A 16,854-nucleotide genomic window follows, 5' to 3' on the forward strand; every position below is an offset into this window, starting at 1 on the left:
CCTCTCGTCCATCTCTCAGAAATGCGTGGATCTGAAGCACAGCCTTCTGGGACGGCAGAAGGACACGCGGGCCTCCCTGGAGCGGCTGAAGGCCCTGATCCGCCTCATCCAGCGCGACCAAGTCATCCAGGTCACCATGATGGCCACCACCACCTCCACTGGCACCTCACTGCTCTCCCTGCCCTGGATCAAACCCACCAGCACAGCACACCCTGCTGGCGGCACCATGCTACTGCAGAAGAGCCTGCCCCAGAAGCAGAGCAACAACTGACCCACCCAAACTGCCCCCTCCGTCACCCCCCTGACCACCGTGAGCCTGGCGGCAAACCCGCCAAAACGCTGGTCATCACCTGCATAATCTCGACAACAACGAAACAACAACAACTTTCTTTTTTAAAAAGTACCATTGAGGGTATTGTCTGAACAAAACACCGCTGTTCACCCGGTGAGGTTTCCGAGGAGCCATTACAGAAAAACATTCGCGGCGTACAACTACTCCTGCCTAAGTAATATTTTTTTAAACCCAACACCTTCAGTGCTTATGAGATTTTTTTACTCATTGTTTTTATTATTTCTTATTTCTTAATGTACTTGGCCTTAATGTATTTATGAATATAAAAGAATGCCACAGATTTATGAAAATAAGTGTTCTGTGAGGCGATTGTTTTTTTTTTTTTTGTTTTTCTTTTTTTACAAGGGTAATAAGAACTGCTTTGAATACAATACGGGAGAAAGGAATGACTTTTTATGGTAGTTGAAAATAAATGGCAGAACAGAAAAGGACTATACATTGATATCTGAGAAGCTCATTCTTATTCTCCCATGAACAGTGTTTGCCATATGAATTCAGGTAAAAGAGCTTGTTCACTGTATATGTATGAACCTTATGAGCCTTCAAACAAAATAGAGAATAACGTTTCACAGTATTAATATAGTTGAAATTGGAAAAAAGAATTTAAAGAAGCTAAAGAATTTACATTTTTTTGTGTGAAGAGTTTAGTATTTTCAATGCCTGTTGATAATGCAAAAAAGAGTTTTTGAAGGATCTTTGAAGGTCTTTGTACAGATGTTGTGTTGTTTTTCGCTGTTCTTTCTATCTTCTGTCTTTTTCAACATTAGTGAATCACACACTCACATGGTGTTAAAGTATACATCTCCAACGAGCTGAACACCATTTATTCTTCCATTCTTATATTTCACTTTCATTCATCAGTATTGAAAATATGCCAAAAATGTACAATTTTTTTACATTTTTAAAACATTTTTGCTACCATGCCAAGCTTTAATTTCACCCCTAAAGACATTGCCTTTTTATCAATGAAAGACGAGAGATGCTGAATGGTGTAAACAACTTTTAAAGTGTTCAGCGACGTTCAGAGACGGCTTGATTTGTGTGTTTTGATTTGTCTTGGAGGGATTTTAAATGCAGACCAGTGGATTTCTGTAGCCCGGGATCCTGCGAAACAGAGGCTTCTGGGACGCAGAAGAGCAGATCTCACCCCCGGGCTCTGGCACAAACTGCTGGAACAGCTTCCCTGGGCCCAGAAAGGTAGCATGCTACTCGACAACTAAAGCTGTTATGGTATAGTTATTTATTTCTGTTGCTGTCACTTTTAATGATGTTTAAAATATTCATTGGCTGATTTTTTTTTTTTTAATGATTGCTTGTTCTGTGCAAATTCAGCTGATACAATGTGCCTGGCAGCACAGACAATAATTCTACTTTTTGGACATTTTTTTGAAATGTTTCAGTTTATGTTTCCATAAAGCTGTGCACCAATAAAAACAAGAATGATCACTTTTGCATAGAACAGGGCTATTCATCTCCAGGTCCTGTGGGACTCTGTGTCCGCAGGTATTTGCTCCAACCATGCACTGCACCACCGGATTTCACTAATTATTTTACCTCCTTGGTTCAGGAGGGAAGCTCATTTGTGAAATCTGGTGGTGTAGTGTATGGTTGGAGCGAATACTGCAGACACTGTGACCCACAGGACCTGGAGTTGAGTATCGCTGGAATAATAATGCAGGCACTACCACAGATGCACAAAATGTTTTTTTTTTTTTTTTTAAATAACTTTGATGATTATAGATTCATATCAGTGCATATAAATTAGTATGCATCTTTTCTGTTATTGCAAAAGATTGTATGCATCACGTTAATGTTTGAAAGATTAGCCCACCACATGAAGCTGAGCGTTGTGTCTGCCAGTTTATTGAGTTTTGATTCCTTGTTATGATTCCTTGCCATTCTCGCCTTGAATGATTTTTACCATACATTTTTACATACTCCAGCTTATACAATGTATTTCAAAATATACATTCCTTAAAATTAACATAACAGGTATTCTTAAATATCACTCTAAGGGATTTACACACACAGTTTTATGAGTATGTCATGTTTGTCATTGAGCCACAAATTTTAGAACAAGGTTTTAAAAAAAAGAAGCTGTCTTTATGCCCCGTACACAGGATCCTGTCAGAACAAACCTGAGCCTTGGAACTTTCCTGTCGAATCTTGCCTGGAAAGAAATAACTGGATAACTAGCCCCTTCACAGTTCCTTTTAAAAGCCGAACACAAATGTGCATTTGCTGCTGATGCTCATGCTGACGGCTAGAGCCAACGTGCCACCATTTTAAAATCAGGCCATTTTACCCGGCTTGGGTAATGATTTTCTGACATCCTATCGTGCATATTTGATCCAGCAGGTCCCGAATGTGCCAGAATGTCAATGTCAGCTGTCACTTACTCAGTTCTCCGGGGAGGTCGTTTATCAATCTCGCTCCTGCGCGGATTTGGGCGTTAGCCATGCTCACATTTACTTCCATGCCAACTTGAGATTTTATCTAATTTTAACCTGATTTAAAAGTGCACATCTCTGCGCGGATTTCAGATCATGCAAATGCACGACCAGTAGCTGAAAAGTCACATTGCAAGCCGCAGAAAACGTTTTATTCTTTCAAAACGAATACGAGGTTAGGTATGTGTGATTGGAAGGAAAGCGCCTATCAGGTTGGATGTCACACAATAATCCATTTACATAGTTATGTATTTATTATATCTATCACATGCTTTCAATCGTTGACTTGTATGAAGCTATCAAGGCTTATCTGCAGAAAAGCACTATGATTTGTTTGTCAGTCACTGATGACACATGATGACTCCGCCTAATTTGTGGTTCGTGAAGCCTCATTCACAGTTATGTACGAACCCTGCTGAAGGTTCATTGGAGAGATGCTGACATATGTGTGGATTTATGTGTTTGGAGGGGAAAAAAAGGAACATACTTAGAACCATATCATAAATTGTGTTCTATGATGGGAGTCTATCCCAGGTGTTTTCAAACTGAATATTTCCGGGAAAAAACTGTGCGGTGTTTTACAAATCTATTTTAATACACTTGACATTTCGTTTGAACACATTTTTTTACATTATTTTGCCAATGAACAAAGGACAAAAAATGTTTTGAGATACTGAATATTACTGTTTGTCATTTATGTGTTCTGATGTGACTTGCTGCACACAGTGTAATTTCTTACATTCAGTGTACTTTAATTTGTCTTATTTGCTGTGCGAAGGTATAGCATTGGGAGCTAACGAGGCTACACAGAGCATTCGAGAGGAACACTGGCTGGGGACTGTTGAAAATGTTTTCTTTGTTGTGAACAAGGGATTGTCTGATGATTAGAATATATTCAGTAGGAAAAGTGTTTGTCTTACGTATGGCACTGTAGTTTATTTCTTCTTTACAACGCATTAAAAATTTCATTGATGAAAGTTGGTAAACTAGTAATGACTGGGCTCACTTTTTTTGTATTGTTACAAAGATGGAAACAATAAATGACTTCTTGAAATATTACTTGTATTTGAAGTGCCTAGTTTTAATTCAGTCTTGAGTAGAAAAGGATCGCATTGATAGAAATATAACTCTCTTCCACCTCAGCTGATGTGTGGTGAGCATTCTGGTGCAAAATGGCTGCTGTGCATCTCCCAGGTAGGTGCTACAGAGATGAGTTTCTTCCTCATCACTGTAAAAAGTACTCTGACTTTTGAGAAAAGTGCTGTATAAATGTGCGGTTGTGATTGTGGAGGTGGTGGTTGTTGTGGTTGTGGTGGGTGTGGTGGTGGATGTTGTAGTGGTGGCTGTGTTGGTGGTTGTGTTGGTGGTAATTATTGTAGTGGGTGTGGTGGATGTTGTAATGCTGGCTGTGTTTGTGGTTGTGTTGGTGGATGTTGTGGTCACTGTGTTGGTGGTTGTGGTGGTGGATGTTGTGGTGGTTGTGTTGGTGGTGGCTGTGTTGGTGGTTGTGGTGGTGGATGTTGTGGTGGCTGTGTTGGCGATTGTGTTGGTGATTATTGTAGTCGGTGTGGTGGATGTTGTAGTGGTGGCTGTGTTGGTGGTTGTGGTTGTTGTGGATATATTGTTGGGCAAATCTCATCACTCGTGTGTAGAAGACAGCGCTGGCATTGCAGGTAGCTGCTGGGTGAAGGTCTAGCCTCTGACAGTTGTTTCATTTATAAACTTTGGGAGCGTCACCTCCATCCTTCACAGAGAGCAGGTGTGGAGAGCATACACACACAGAGCGTACTCAATCAAAGGGCCAGCAGTCTGGCCCGTCAGCGATAGGTAATACAATAACGATAAGCTATGGATGTTCTGTGGCTTATTGGTGCAGGGTGGTACAAACTGTGACACTCTGGATTTGTTGGGCATCTAGGATGTTTGTATCAGACAGAACTTGAACTGAAGGAAGTCAGGCGAAGTGAAAACAATGACTGCAAAGTGACAAGAGATTCAGCTCCCCAGGAACGGAAGTTATGCTCAAAGTCACCATCAATCCCACAATTCAGTGCGGTGTTTTTCAACAGTTTTTTTTTTTTTTAAACTTCACAGTATTATCAAAAAAAATGTACTACCGTTATCTGCAACAACACGAGAACTGAGGGCTGTTCTTCTAGTTTCTTTCTGAAAACAGTGGACATATACTGCACATTTGAATGCTGTTTACGTTATGGTAAATGATCTAACATTAGTTTGCCTGTTCAACATAAACCTAGTTCCAGTATCAAAGGTACAATTTTCTGCATCTGTGATTTTTTTATGCTAATTTAGTCATCTCCCGACACTCTGAATGGTGGTATTTCAATGATATTTTAATGTACCTCTATCCACAATGTAACTTAACCCAGCACATACGCCGATTCACATCGCCCTGAGTGAATACATTTCATTATTTATAACCGTCCTACAGAAGATCGCTTGGCAGCAGCTGCAAACATTTCACATACTTTCACCAGATCTTCACCAGAAGAATACCACACAATACAAGCCTTTGGATATTTCTGCTTTTTGCAAACGTACACCCACTCAGCATCAGAATACAGCCACACATCTGTGTGAGAAGGAGGCCTTGAAACAGAAAAATCCACTGTGGTTAATTGTAATTTGCAAAGGCTTACTAGCAACAGAGTGTGTGTGTTTGCGTGTGAGAGTGAGAGTCTGTGTGTATGTATGTGCATGTGTGTGTGTATGTGTGTGTGTGTGTGTGTGACTGAGTGTAAGTGTGAGTGTGAGCATTTCAGTGTGTGTGTGTGTGTGTGTGTGTGACTGAGTGTGAGTATGTGAGTGTGAATGTGTGTGTATGTGATCTTAGCTTAAAATGTTTTCCTAATGTGGCTGCATATCTAAAATGGTTTTTCTGTGAAAACCTTTGGAGACATTCCGAAAACTCCTTCAACCACGCAGGACGCCACTAAAAACGGCAGGATTTCTTCCTCCTGGAGTGTTCAGTTCTGTCTTTTTCGGATTCCCGTTCTCTCTCCGGCCATGTCTTTATGTGCTCGACGCACTGTACTCCGGAATTGGAAAATGACTGCACGGCGTAAATGTCAGACCGCGTGGCCTGTCTTTGTGTGATGTATGTGTGCGGTGCGCGAGCGTGAGCGTGCGTGTGTGTGTCAGGGCGGGATGATTGGGGCGGGGTGCTGACAGTCAAACACGTTTTTCGTAATCTGATCCAGCGGCGCACGGAGGTGTCTGGGCCTTTCGCGGCGGCAGGAAGTGTCAGCTCGCTCCCTCGTGGCGCGCCGGACGGCTCTCGCTACGCCGGCTAATTGGCCTGGAGCTTCAGTCAGCTGTCCGGGCTTCACTTCTCTCCATCTGCAGGCCTCATCTCTTAAATGCCACATCCTGGCCGTGGCTAAGCCCCTCTAATGAGCACGAGGAGCTTGTTAGTCTGAGGACCACAAGGGAGGGCTGGTGGTCGTATCGATGTTGACTGTAAACACATTAGGAAGAGCTGGGGAGATCTTCTGAAGGCAGCGTGCAGGCCTGTTTGACTTGGCTTATTTTGGGAAGAGCCCTTCAGTCAGCCTGAAGTACTCTGTTGCCCACTATAGCTAACGAAAGAGCCACCACCTTTGAAGTGTCCTGTGTGTCCTGGAGAGGTGTATGCTTTGGCTGGCTGTCCGTCACTACCAGCACTGTGGAAAAACACTGGCTCATATTTCCTTATGGAAATTTCAATTTTGAGAACTGGAAAAGCTTCACCCAGGAAGCAATCTCATTTGGTGGGATGATTATTTCTCATTGCGCATACTGTGGTCAGTAAGGTGCGCATAGTCTGTCTGTACGAGCTAGGCCTTGACCACAGAACAAAAAGAAAAGATAAACAGGAACAGACACAATATGATGTATACCAAGTTGGGTGAAAATATGGGCGACATTTTTTTTAAAGCAGGAAAAAATACACATTTCATCCACATATGACCTTCTTCAGTGCTGACATGTTTCAAGGTTGTTTGTGTAAACTGTAAAATTAAGTGTGGGCAAGTAGGATGTGTGAAAAAATAAGCCACATTATCCTATGTAAATACTGGAGGCAAGTGACTCAGACGTGTGTTATGAAATGTAAAACTGAAAATGGACGTTGTGGAGATGAACACTGGAGGATGAGTGACACCTTGTGGTGGAGCAAGAAAAAAAGAAAGAAGTACGGTTTCCCTGTCACCCCCCCCCCCCCCCAGAATTTGGTATAATGACTCTCCAGTCCCCCACTGTGTGGTCTGTGTCCACTCAAGACAGCTGGTGCAAAATGGTAACCAACGCATTTAAACGGCTGAGACAGTCACATCAGTTTTATATGCCACGAGCTGTTGTTATTATTTCCAATAGGTCGCTACATCTTGGTGAGTTTGATGTGGTTCTGGCTTTACGTTTCTTCTATTTGGCTTGTGTAGGCCTAGCATTCGGTCCGCCGGAGAGGCGGATTGGTCTCAGCTGCGCCGGCTGGTGGAGGGAGCACACGCACCTGGGCTGCGTTAGCTAATCAGCCCAGGTGCTTAAAGGTGTGGTGCTGTCCACCGTTCGGGGTCGAGACCGGGGGCTAACACCGAGGGCATGTTTCTTTGCGTTTCGGTTAATTTCTGTTTTGTTTCTTTTATTAAGACGAGGAAAAGTTAGCCGCTACTGAAAAGTCGGAGGAGCTGGTCTGCTGGAAAGCAGTCCAGCTACAGAGCGGCGAACAGAAATAGTTGTCGCTCTGTTTTACTTTCTTTTGTCTTCGTTGTTTTAGTTCATTGTTTTTGCCCAGAACCCGTGAGGGGGAAGGGGGGATGTGCCGTTTATTTTATTTCATATTTGTTTGGGTGCGCTCTCTGTCTCAGACAACGGTGTGCCCTGCGCATTTCCCTCCCAGGGGTGTCACACTGGTTTCCAAACGACACAAACCAGAGAAGGCCTACAGTAGATTCGCTAATCGCTAACAACCCAAGTAGCAATTAATGAGAGCGCAATGGCAAGACCGTATCACCCAGGTAACGGCCAATCCTTTGTCATTAGAATTAACGCGTGGATGGGGAAAGGTAGAGGATTTTGATTACTACGGAAGGTAGAGAGGTACACTGCTGTCCCGACCCTTACGATAAAAATCACTTGTAAACGCCAAACGTGAGGATTTCACACGTGAACTATAAAAATGATCCCACTTATGAGAAGAAAGGGTAGAAAAGGGCAACCTATACTACACATTTCAAGTCACCCGTTTCCTTCTCACATCTATGTGGAAAATTTCATTCACACGTGGAAAAAAGCCAGCCACGTGTGAAAAATGTTCACTTCGTATTCGACTTTGTCGTTTCACGTGCAAATATGTTTAATTTAACCCAGAGGCTGTGTTGTGTCCATATTTGACACACCGCCTGTTTGCATCAGAGATCCGTTTCAGTGGCGCAGTGCTTGCTTACCACCAGCAGAGGTCAGCATTGCAGCAAAAGGCTTTGAACAAGCGACAATTAATCCAAGCCCTGAGAATACCATATTATCATTCAGTCAGTGTCTTTTGATTCCAGGGATACTGGATTTTTGTAATGGTTTGTCTCAAAATGATCAAATGTAGTTTCTCAAATTCCTGAAAGTAACTTTCCTTTGATGAATTCATGATGCATACTGTATGTTCACTGTATGCATTTAAAATCTCTTAATGTAGAAGGTCCTGGGTTTGAATCCTGGCTGGGGCCTTTCTGTGTGGAGTTTGTATGTTCTCCCTGTGTCCACGTGGGTTTCCTCCGGGTACTCCGGTTTCCTCCAACAGTCCAAAAACATGCAGGCTAGGCTAATGGGGATTATAAATTGCCCATAGGTATGACTGTGAGTGAATGGTGTGTGTGACCTGCAATAGATTGGTGACCTGTCTAGGGTGTATTCATGCCTCCTGCCCAATGCATGCTGAGAGGCTCTAGCAACCCCCCCCCCCCCCAAAACCCTGACCAGGACAAGCGGGTATAGATAATGGATGGAATGTTACATAATGTGGCATCAGTCATTTCAAATTTAATAATGATTATATGTTTGTGTTATTGGTCATTTCTCACACACAGTAGTCACAGTGTCTCATTTAGAAATCTCCAAAAGTGTGCTGTGTTTGTTGGAAGTGAAACGTAATGATGGTGCCAATTCAAACAAGAGACTCACGCAAAAATACACACACGTGGCCCAGGGGAGGCCTCACCATCCCGGCATGGGAAAAAAACGCAAGATTCATGAGTTTTGGAACACTACGGCTAGCACTCTGGGCCAAAAAGCACCCCGTGTGAGAGACGCAGCCGACAGATTGTACCGTTGTTATTATTTCTTTAAGCAAACAGGTGCCAGTATCCAGGGCGATACTCATTGCAAGAATAATTCTGACGACCTCATCAGCGTTGATTATTGTACTTTTGTATTTTATTAAAATGTTTTTTTTTTTTTTTAAACCGGAGACAGGAACCATGTTCCTGCTGACAAGTGTGGTCCCAGGGTTGGGTAGTTCTCATCCAGGAAAGGGATCGGCAAACTGTCAAATTTTTTAAAAGCCCTTTCCTTTCCCCTGGAATACTAAAGACTTTTCACATTCATCCTTTTATAGTTATTAGTAACACTTTACAATAAGGTCCCATGAATTGGCATTAACTTATGTAGTTGTTAACGTAAAGTAATGATGAAGAAACACATTAACAAACACATGTGGCCCAACTAAAATCTTGACAATCTTTTGGTGTTAGTAAGAATTATGATGAAAAAGGTGCACCAGTGGTATCATTTACAAGTTTAAAAAAATCCAACAAACATACTAAATTGTGCTAGCTATACGTCCAGCATTCATCAGATGAAATGCATTTCTTTCAGTGCAAGTTCCCAGGCCCCAGCGTTTCACCACCAAGCTACCAAAAATGGAACGGGCTTAAATCAAGACCCGGGATCTCTTTCCGGAAGCCACGGAGAAGGGCCCGAATGTTCCACTAATATTTCGAGGGGGCCGAGCTTTCTGGATCGCTGAGCTGGGCGGCGGGGTGTGCGAGTCCAGTTACGGCTCAGGCTCCTTGCCCAGGTCCTCCCAAAAGGCGGAAACGCTGCCGGTAACCTCAGACCGCCGGCTGCTAAAACTGGCCCGCGGATGTTCTTTTCCGGAGTATCCTTTTACGCGGAAGCAGGCCTGGGTTTCAGTCAGCCCGGGCTTGCGAGCTACGCTGCCTCTGATCTCCAGCTAGCGACCTCGGTTTATTGACCTTATGTAATTTATGGGAAATGTTGGAGCGGAATCACGACAGTCGTACGTGTCAAAGTCGTGATGGGTTCTAATACTATTTGCGGGTTGCGTTAATGGGAGCGCAACCACTGCATGAAAAGCGAAGTTTCTGGAAGATATGCGTTAAAGAGGTCATGAGTGGTCGTTTCCCCGTTTTTTCCCCCAGAAACTTCTGCACACTCCCGGGCCACGTCTGTGATCAGGGATTTCTGGACTCGGATATCCCTAGTTAATTCGTGGAATTGAAAATTTCATGCCGTGTCCTGAGGCGATGACAGCCATGTCTGGTAATTTATGCCAAGTGTCTGAACACACATCTGCGTGCCAAATCATGTCCGTTTCTGTCACGTAACTGTGGTTTCCGGTGTTGATACATGCCGCACACGGCAGGACGAGAGGTGTCCGTTCTCATGCAGTGAACTCCAGTGCAATTAAGGGTGCACAGCACGAAATTATACAGCAAAGATAATGTTTTAATTATCTGTAGTAATTCAATTCAATAATATCTTGATTTTGTAATTATTAGTAATGAAAACTATTTTCTCGATCTATTCTCTCCCTATTCAAATTTAGCATCAAAATACAGGAAAAAAACATATTTGCTATTATGAAATAACAATAATGTTACAATATTTAAGGTAAAGCAGAGCTGAAAATTTTACCACATTCTTAACACTGAAAAGTAGAGAGATGTAAAAAAAAAAGAGTTAATATTAGGATTAGAAAATAGCATATACAGCAATAATTTTATTTATTTTTTAAAATCATCACCAATGACTGTGAAAATGGCGATCAAATGGATCCAATTCAAAGTAATTTGCAGGAAGCGCATGCTTCGGCGAGGTTGCGACCTTCGACTCCGCGGCCTAAGCTGTACGTCTGTCATCTGTTGGAGGTAATTGGGTGACAATCCCTCCAAGGCCTCGGAGGACTTAGCATGGTGCAGAGAGGGCAGCCCTGAGAATGTCACGGGACGCGTGTGGAGCGTGGGTCCACACGGCAGCGCCGCCTCGGCATCGTGCGGTGAGGACAGTGTTAATTTTGGCGACGTTTATCCACACAGGCACCGTGCCGCTGGGATCTCTTACTCAGACGCACGATGGAGACGCGTGGCACGCCAGAGCGTTCGGACGGCGGCGACCGGGACACACTGTGACCGCCTGTCCGGCTGCTTTGGGTCCACACACACACAGAGCCAGGCAACAGAAAAAACGCCTCTGTGTCTGGCACTGTGGTCAGGAGGAAGGAACAGAGACATCATAACAGAGACACGGGGGCTATTCACGGCAGCGAACCGTGCAGAAATAGCAGTCTGTCCCTTTAAGAGAATTAAACAAATGAAGCTGTGCTGCGGTGTTTGTGGAATATAACCAATGGGCCGCGGCGCTCACTAGACTGCTACCAAAACATCGATCACTTACTGCAGAAGTCTGGAAGAAGTGAGAAATGATGTCAGTAATGCTCTGTTTGGACATTCTGAAGAAGCGCTTCAAACGCTTTTCACCTGACACATCCGCTTCGCCAACAGAATACTCGCCTCTCCTCCGTGTCTCTAAAGATGTAACCTGAACATTTTTATCATGCTGCCATGCAAATGTGGAGGTGTATGGCCACATAAACAATGGCTTTCCATGGTAGAAACAGAGAGAAAAATGTTTACAAAAATACTGCCCTGACAAAAGCCAAGTGATTTAAAAATATTCACAAAACATCCTAAGGCTAAAAGTAGTTCATAACTTTCTGATTTAGGATAAGCTCTTAAAAATAATGGGTGTGTCAATCCTAACTTTATAACTCCTAGGTTTTTGGAGAGTGATTCACAAAGCATTTTAGAGTTTAAACCAGCTCCTAAATCTGCGAAAAGTTAAGAGGAAGGAGGTAGTCAAAAGGACTCCTAGGTCGCTAAGACCAAATCACGAAGAGTCCTAAAATTGGCTGCAATTCACCTCATAATCGGGTCAAAGTTTTAGAATAGTTGAATAACGTCCAGCAGTGGGGACGTTGCATCTGCCTGGAGGCATATATGTTCCCAGGGTTCTTTTTTGGCTTTTGAAGGGATCCAGACTCCAAATTTCCCTTCAATAATGTCCTTCCTTCCAGGGAACACTTTGGCAAGAAGTAAAAGCTGTTCTTGCGTCCAGTTTGGTTTTCATTTCTGTTTGCAGGCTGATGGAGCCTCACACTAGTTGCTGTCACAGCCATGGGTATTCCAGCCTGATAATTAAAATGCTGTTTAAATGCATATTCGCTAATTATTTTACAAGCTTCCAGACATCAAAGAGGCTGACAATCAGCCAAATATGTACTTAACTAGTCAGTATATTATTTTTGGTTTAATGTTAAATCAGTGACACTTAGCCTACATTTTCATTAAAAATCATTATTTGGATATAGCAACGTGGTTTGTACCTTCTCCTGTGGTATTTCTACAATGAATTAATTGATACAGACCCCTCCCCTATCAGCCAATCACATTGGGCATGGTTAGTATGTTTGTTAAGGAAACACAACATCCTCTGATAGCAACCAGGACAACCCAGCCCCTCTCTCTTGACTTAAGAGTTTTCCCCATTACTTTACAGTGAAAGTTAAGTCTCAGCGGCTTTGTGAATAGGTTTTAAGAGGAAGCTCTTAGCTCTGAACTTTCAGTGCCATTTCACCTTCAATTTCAAATGAGAGGTTCATTGGAACTATTGAGTCCGGGGGACTCACGGACAAAGCCAGTGGCCAGAAGGTTGCATGTGACACCACCCAGCGAGATGAGATGGGCCAGGGAAGAGGTCAAAGTTCACTGCCCCGAACAAGAACAAACGCAGCGTTTATCATCCTAGTTGACAAATGCGTGGGGTGGAAGGACAACCGAGCTGTACGAATGACAGCCCAAAGAATGATGTCAGCGAGCTGACAGTTCTGGGAAGTGCAAACTCTTATAATGCGCAGTATGGTTATAGGGGTGGGCTTGTCATCGAAGGCAGATTTTGGTTGATTTGTCTTGCAGTAACAATTTTGCTTTTGGCTCAGGCCTTCGCTTGAAAATGAGCGCCAGGACACACCTTGTCAATGACTGTCGATTATTCATTCATTTCATACAGTAATCATGGCCAACCAAAGCCTCCCCCACCCCCACACATAGTTACATAGTTTTGCTTCCAAACAAGTCATTAGGTAATGCACTGAGGAAAAACTGAATTAATTTCTAATTAAAGTTCAAATTGAAGCAGAATTCGGCTTGTAAGACTTTGCCACTTTTCTGAAGATCCTGTGGAATTCATGAAGCTGAATGCCTGACAGGAACTTGTGCACTTACATTGAGCACTGTTTGATTAGCTTTTCACAAAGCCTCTTCTGTGATAGAGCAAGCAGGAAAACAAGATAAGTCTGCTGATAACCATGCAGATGACTAATATACAATGACCACTCCCTCCACGACACTGCAGACTTTCAGGGTAAGCCAAACATTTATGACATATTGACTGGTGCCGTTGCTGTAACTCATTAACAAATAATGCACACCTACACAAGCTATCTGCAGTTTGTGTTGGACAGTGTTCCGCAGAGACAGCAAAGTTTATAGAACGCTATCACACGAAAAGTCAACACGATTGATCTGCAATTCAAATAAGTAATGGAAATGGAATGTCCATTTAGGAACCAGTACAGACAGTAGGATCCTTTATCCCTGTCTGTGAAACTCACTGCTAATGATTACATTCAGTACAGCATGATTTGTTTCCCACTGAAAGTATTCATCTAGGTTCAACCTAATAGCAATAGCAATGGCTTTGCCTCTTAACTCATAAATACAGTGCTTAGCTTTCATGTAATATAACGCAACTTAATGAGTTTGGTGGCTTCTAACACTAGGACAAAATGGCCCACAAGAAAACAGATAACAATTTCTCAGACTTAAAGACATGGCATATTGAAATTGTTGTGAGTTTATTCTACAGTATATGCTTTTTCTTGATGCACACTCACTGTGTAGTTATCGTCTGTAATGCCTATCCAATCACAAACTTTCAAAAAAAAAAAAAAAAAAAACTTCTAGTAGGATTGACTTGCCATTGTCCCCTAATGTTGAACACAGGTTCGATATAAATTTTACCCATGACCTCTAAGCCAACCGAATGTTACCCTCGCACACAGAAGGTCCTTTGGAAGAGTCACAGCCTGGAGCTTTTTGGTTTGTGAGGCTGCGGGTCTGTATTGAGAGTCACAGCCTGGAGCTTTTTGGTTTGTGGGGCTGGGGTCTGTATTGAGAGTCACAGCCTGGAGCTTTTTGGTCTGTGAGGCTGAGGGTCTGTATTGAGAGTCACAGCCTGGAGCTTTTTGGTTTGCGGGGCCGAGGGTCTGTATTGTTACCCAAACGCTGACAGCCCTGGCAGGAACACTCTTACGTAGGTGTTCTATATCGGTGTGGGCACCTGTTGCCATGCCGTCAACAAATGCAGCTGTTCCTCGTGACAACCAATCCCTCATGAATGTAATGGGTCCAGATACATGGTAATACACAAAATTAAAAACGAAGGTTGATTATATTTTGTATACAGTTCATATCCAAAATTTATGTTTGTTTTCTTCCTTTATGTAGGCTATGCTATTTTAATTAACAGTCTAATAGAGGACACTGTAATGGGGTTACAGTGAGGAATAACGAAGGAGAACTATAACCACCACTGCTTGACTTCCTGTGGCTCAAAGGCCGCAGTAGTGGAATGGTGCCTCGCTTGAGGTACCAGAAAACTTTCAAGATATTTTTCTCATACTTTGTTGCGTCAGTCTTTTATCCAGACTGTATTCAGGAAGCTGATTTGGGTCTTACCTGGATCATTTAACCTGCTCCCTTAAGTGTTATGTTTATGGTGAACTTTATAATAAGCTATTAAAAATATGTATTTTTTTTTTAATTGGTGTGCAGAATTATTTCCCTTTTATCTAAAAAATCATTCACACACAAGAAATGTCCGAGCCAATCAAGAACACACTTAAACTGAAACTCCACAAAGTGAACAATGAGCAACACGTATGAAATGCACAGAGCGAGATCAGATCAGTCAGGAAACTTACTGCAGCCAACCATCGGTCAGCCTCAGCAACCACATGTTCTCATACTCAACCAATCACAAGCACACATCAGTCCATGTTCTCATACTCAACCAATCACAAGCTCACATCAGCACATGTTCTCGTACTCAACCAATCACAAGCACACATCAGTTTGTGTTCTTGTACTCAACCAATCACAAGCACACATCAGTACATGTTCTCATACTCAACCAATCACAAGCACACATCACTCGCCGTTAGCCGTCTCCAGTGCTGCTCATTGCCACTGCTGCTCTTTGCATGCTTCGCTTGCTGATACTCACAGAATTGTACTCACCCTCCACCACCCCAAATGCCACCTGTTTGGGTCTGCTTCTATATACTGGGAGTTTTTACTTCTTTAGTAGGGGAGATGCACTGTGGTGTACCGTGTCTGATAGGTTAGCACCTAAAGCTAAATATATGAGTCGTCCTGACTGCAATCCTTTTAAGAATAACAAGTGACTGTAGCATGATAATTTCACAGGCATGGTTGGACCAACAGTATTTGAAGTTTCACAGTATTTAGTGACAGATCATTTAGACCATTACCTCATTCTCTTTCAGGGCCTCTCTCTCTCTCTCTCTCTCTCTCTCTCTCTCTCTCTCTCTCCCCCTCTCCCTCTCTCACACATGCACACATATCGCCCAAGGCCAGTGTACAGTGACAGACATCTGATCCTTTGTGAATTGGCTTTCACTCAGAAATGAACAGAATAGCGAGACTGTCATTCTGAACTCCTGGATGGCTACTGTCAACATGGATTTCTTTATTTTCTGTAGACCTAAATTATTTTACTGTTTACTTTCTCAGGCAGTACAATCGTTTTAATGGTTCCTATTACTGGTAATAATAATTTTTATAAAAGGTGAATGCACAATTTCATAGCACTTCTGTTCTCTTTGGAATGAAGAAGTGAGCAAAGTCAGTTTTACTTTGTTTTTTTTTTTGTTTTTTTGGTGTCCAGTTTCATCACTGTATCATAAATATTAATCACATTTCTTGAGTCAAATGTAATACTCTCTGTATCTAAAACAGCGAAATGCAAAGTATTAATTCTGCAAAAAAAGCAAAAGGAATACTTGGACATCTGGCGTACTACGACTTCAGATAGGATCACTGTACAGCATGCTGCCAGATGATCAGGCGTATTTACAGATAACACCATGCGCTACTCCATCAGTCAGCAGCCACAGCTTCAGATACCATTAATATGCAGATTTTATTTATTTTGATGTGGAAGAGAGGAAAACTTTTATCCTGCCGCGTACATTATCCGAGAACGAGGGTGCCCTGACACAGTAATTTGACGAGAGGCCAAAAGCGGAGCGGGTCTCCGACCGGCCGCACTTCCATTCACCCTTCCTCCTCCTCCTCCTCCTCCTCCTCCTCCTCTTCCTCCTGCGCGGTATCCTGTTCCCACGAGGGATCCCAACTCGAGACCCTTGTCTGCCGCGCCTCGCCGTGCCCCGCCCCGCCCCCGCATTCCGTCCGTTTCGGGAGGGTATCGCCCGTCAGAGGAACCGCCGGCCGTGCTGTGCGCTCCGCGGTTCGCGCTCCGCGCGGGCTTCCCGCCGCTGACGGGCAGGCACAGCTGGCGGTCTGTCACACGAGGATTCCCCGCGCCGAAGGATGAGCCCTGTTCCATTTCAAACATGCTACGCCGCGCGCGGCAGCTAGCCCTGGGGGACGCGGTCCACCC

At 43.3% G+C, this 16,854-nt stretch overlaps 1 protein-coding gene across 2 annotated transcripts in view; it reads left to right on the plus strand.

Moving 5' to 3' along the window:
- Positions 1-3,861, plus strand: part of LOC118232510 (PHD finger protein 21B-like) — a 47,695-nt gene extending 43,834 nt beyond the window's left edge. For both annotated transcript variants that reach the window (XM_035427564.1, XM_035427563.1), the window contains exon 13: positions 20-3,861. In XM_035427564.1, the coding sequence (XP_035283455.1) occupies positions 20-271 (252 nt within the window). In that variant the 3' untranslated portion in view covers positions 272-3,861. The remainder of the gene's footprint in view (positions 1-19) is intronic.
- Positions 3,862-16,854: the final 12,993 nt, after the last annotated feature.

This window comes from Anguilla anguilla, chromosome 7, assembly GCF_013347855.1.
Source record: "Anguilla anguilla isolate fAngAng1 chromosome 7, fAngAng1.pri, whole genome shotgun sequence".
Taxonomy (NCBI): Eukaryota; Metazoa; Chordata; class Actinopteri; order Anguilliformes; family Anguillidae; genus Anguilla; species Anguilla anguilla.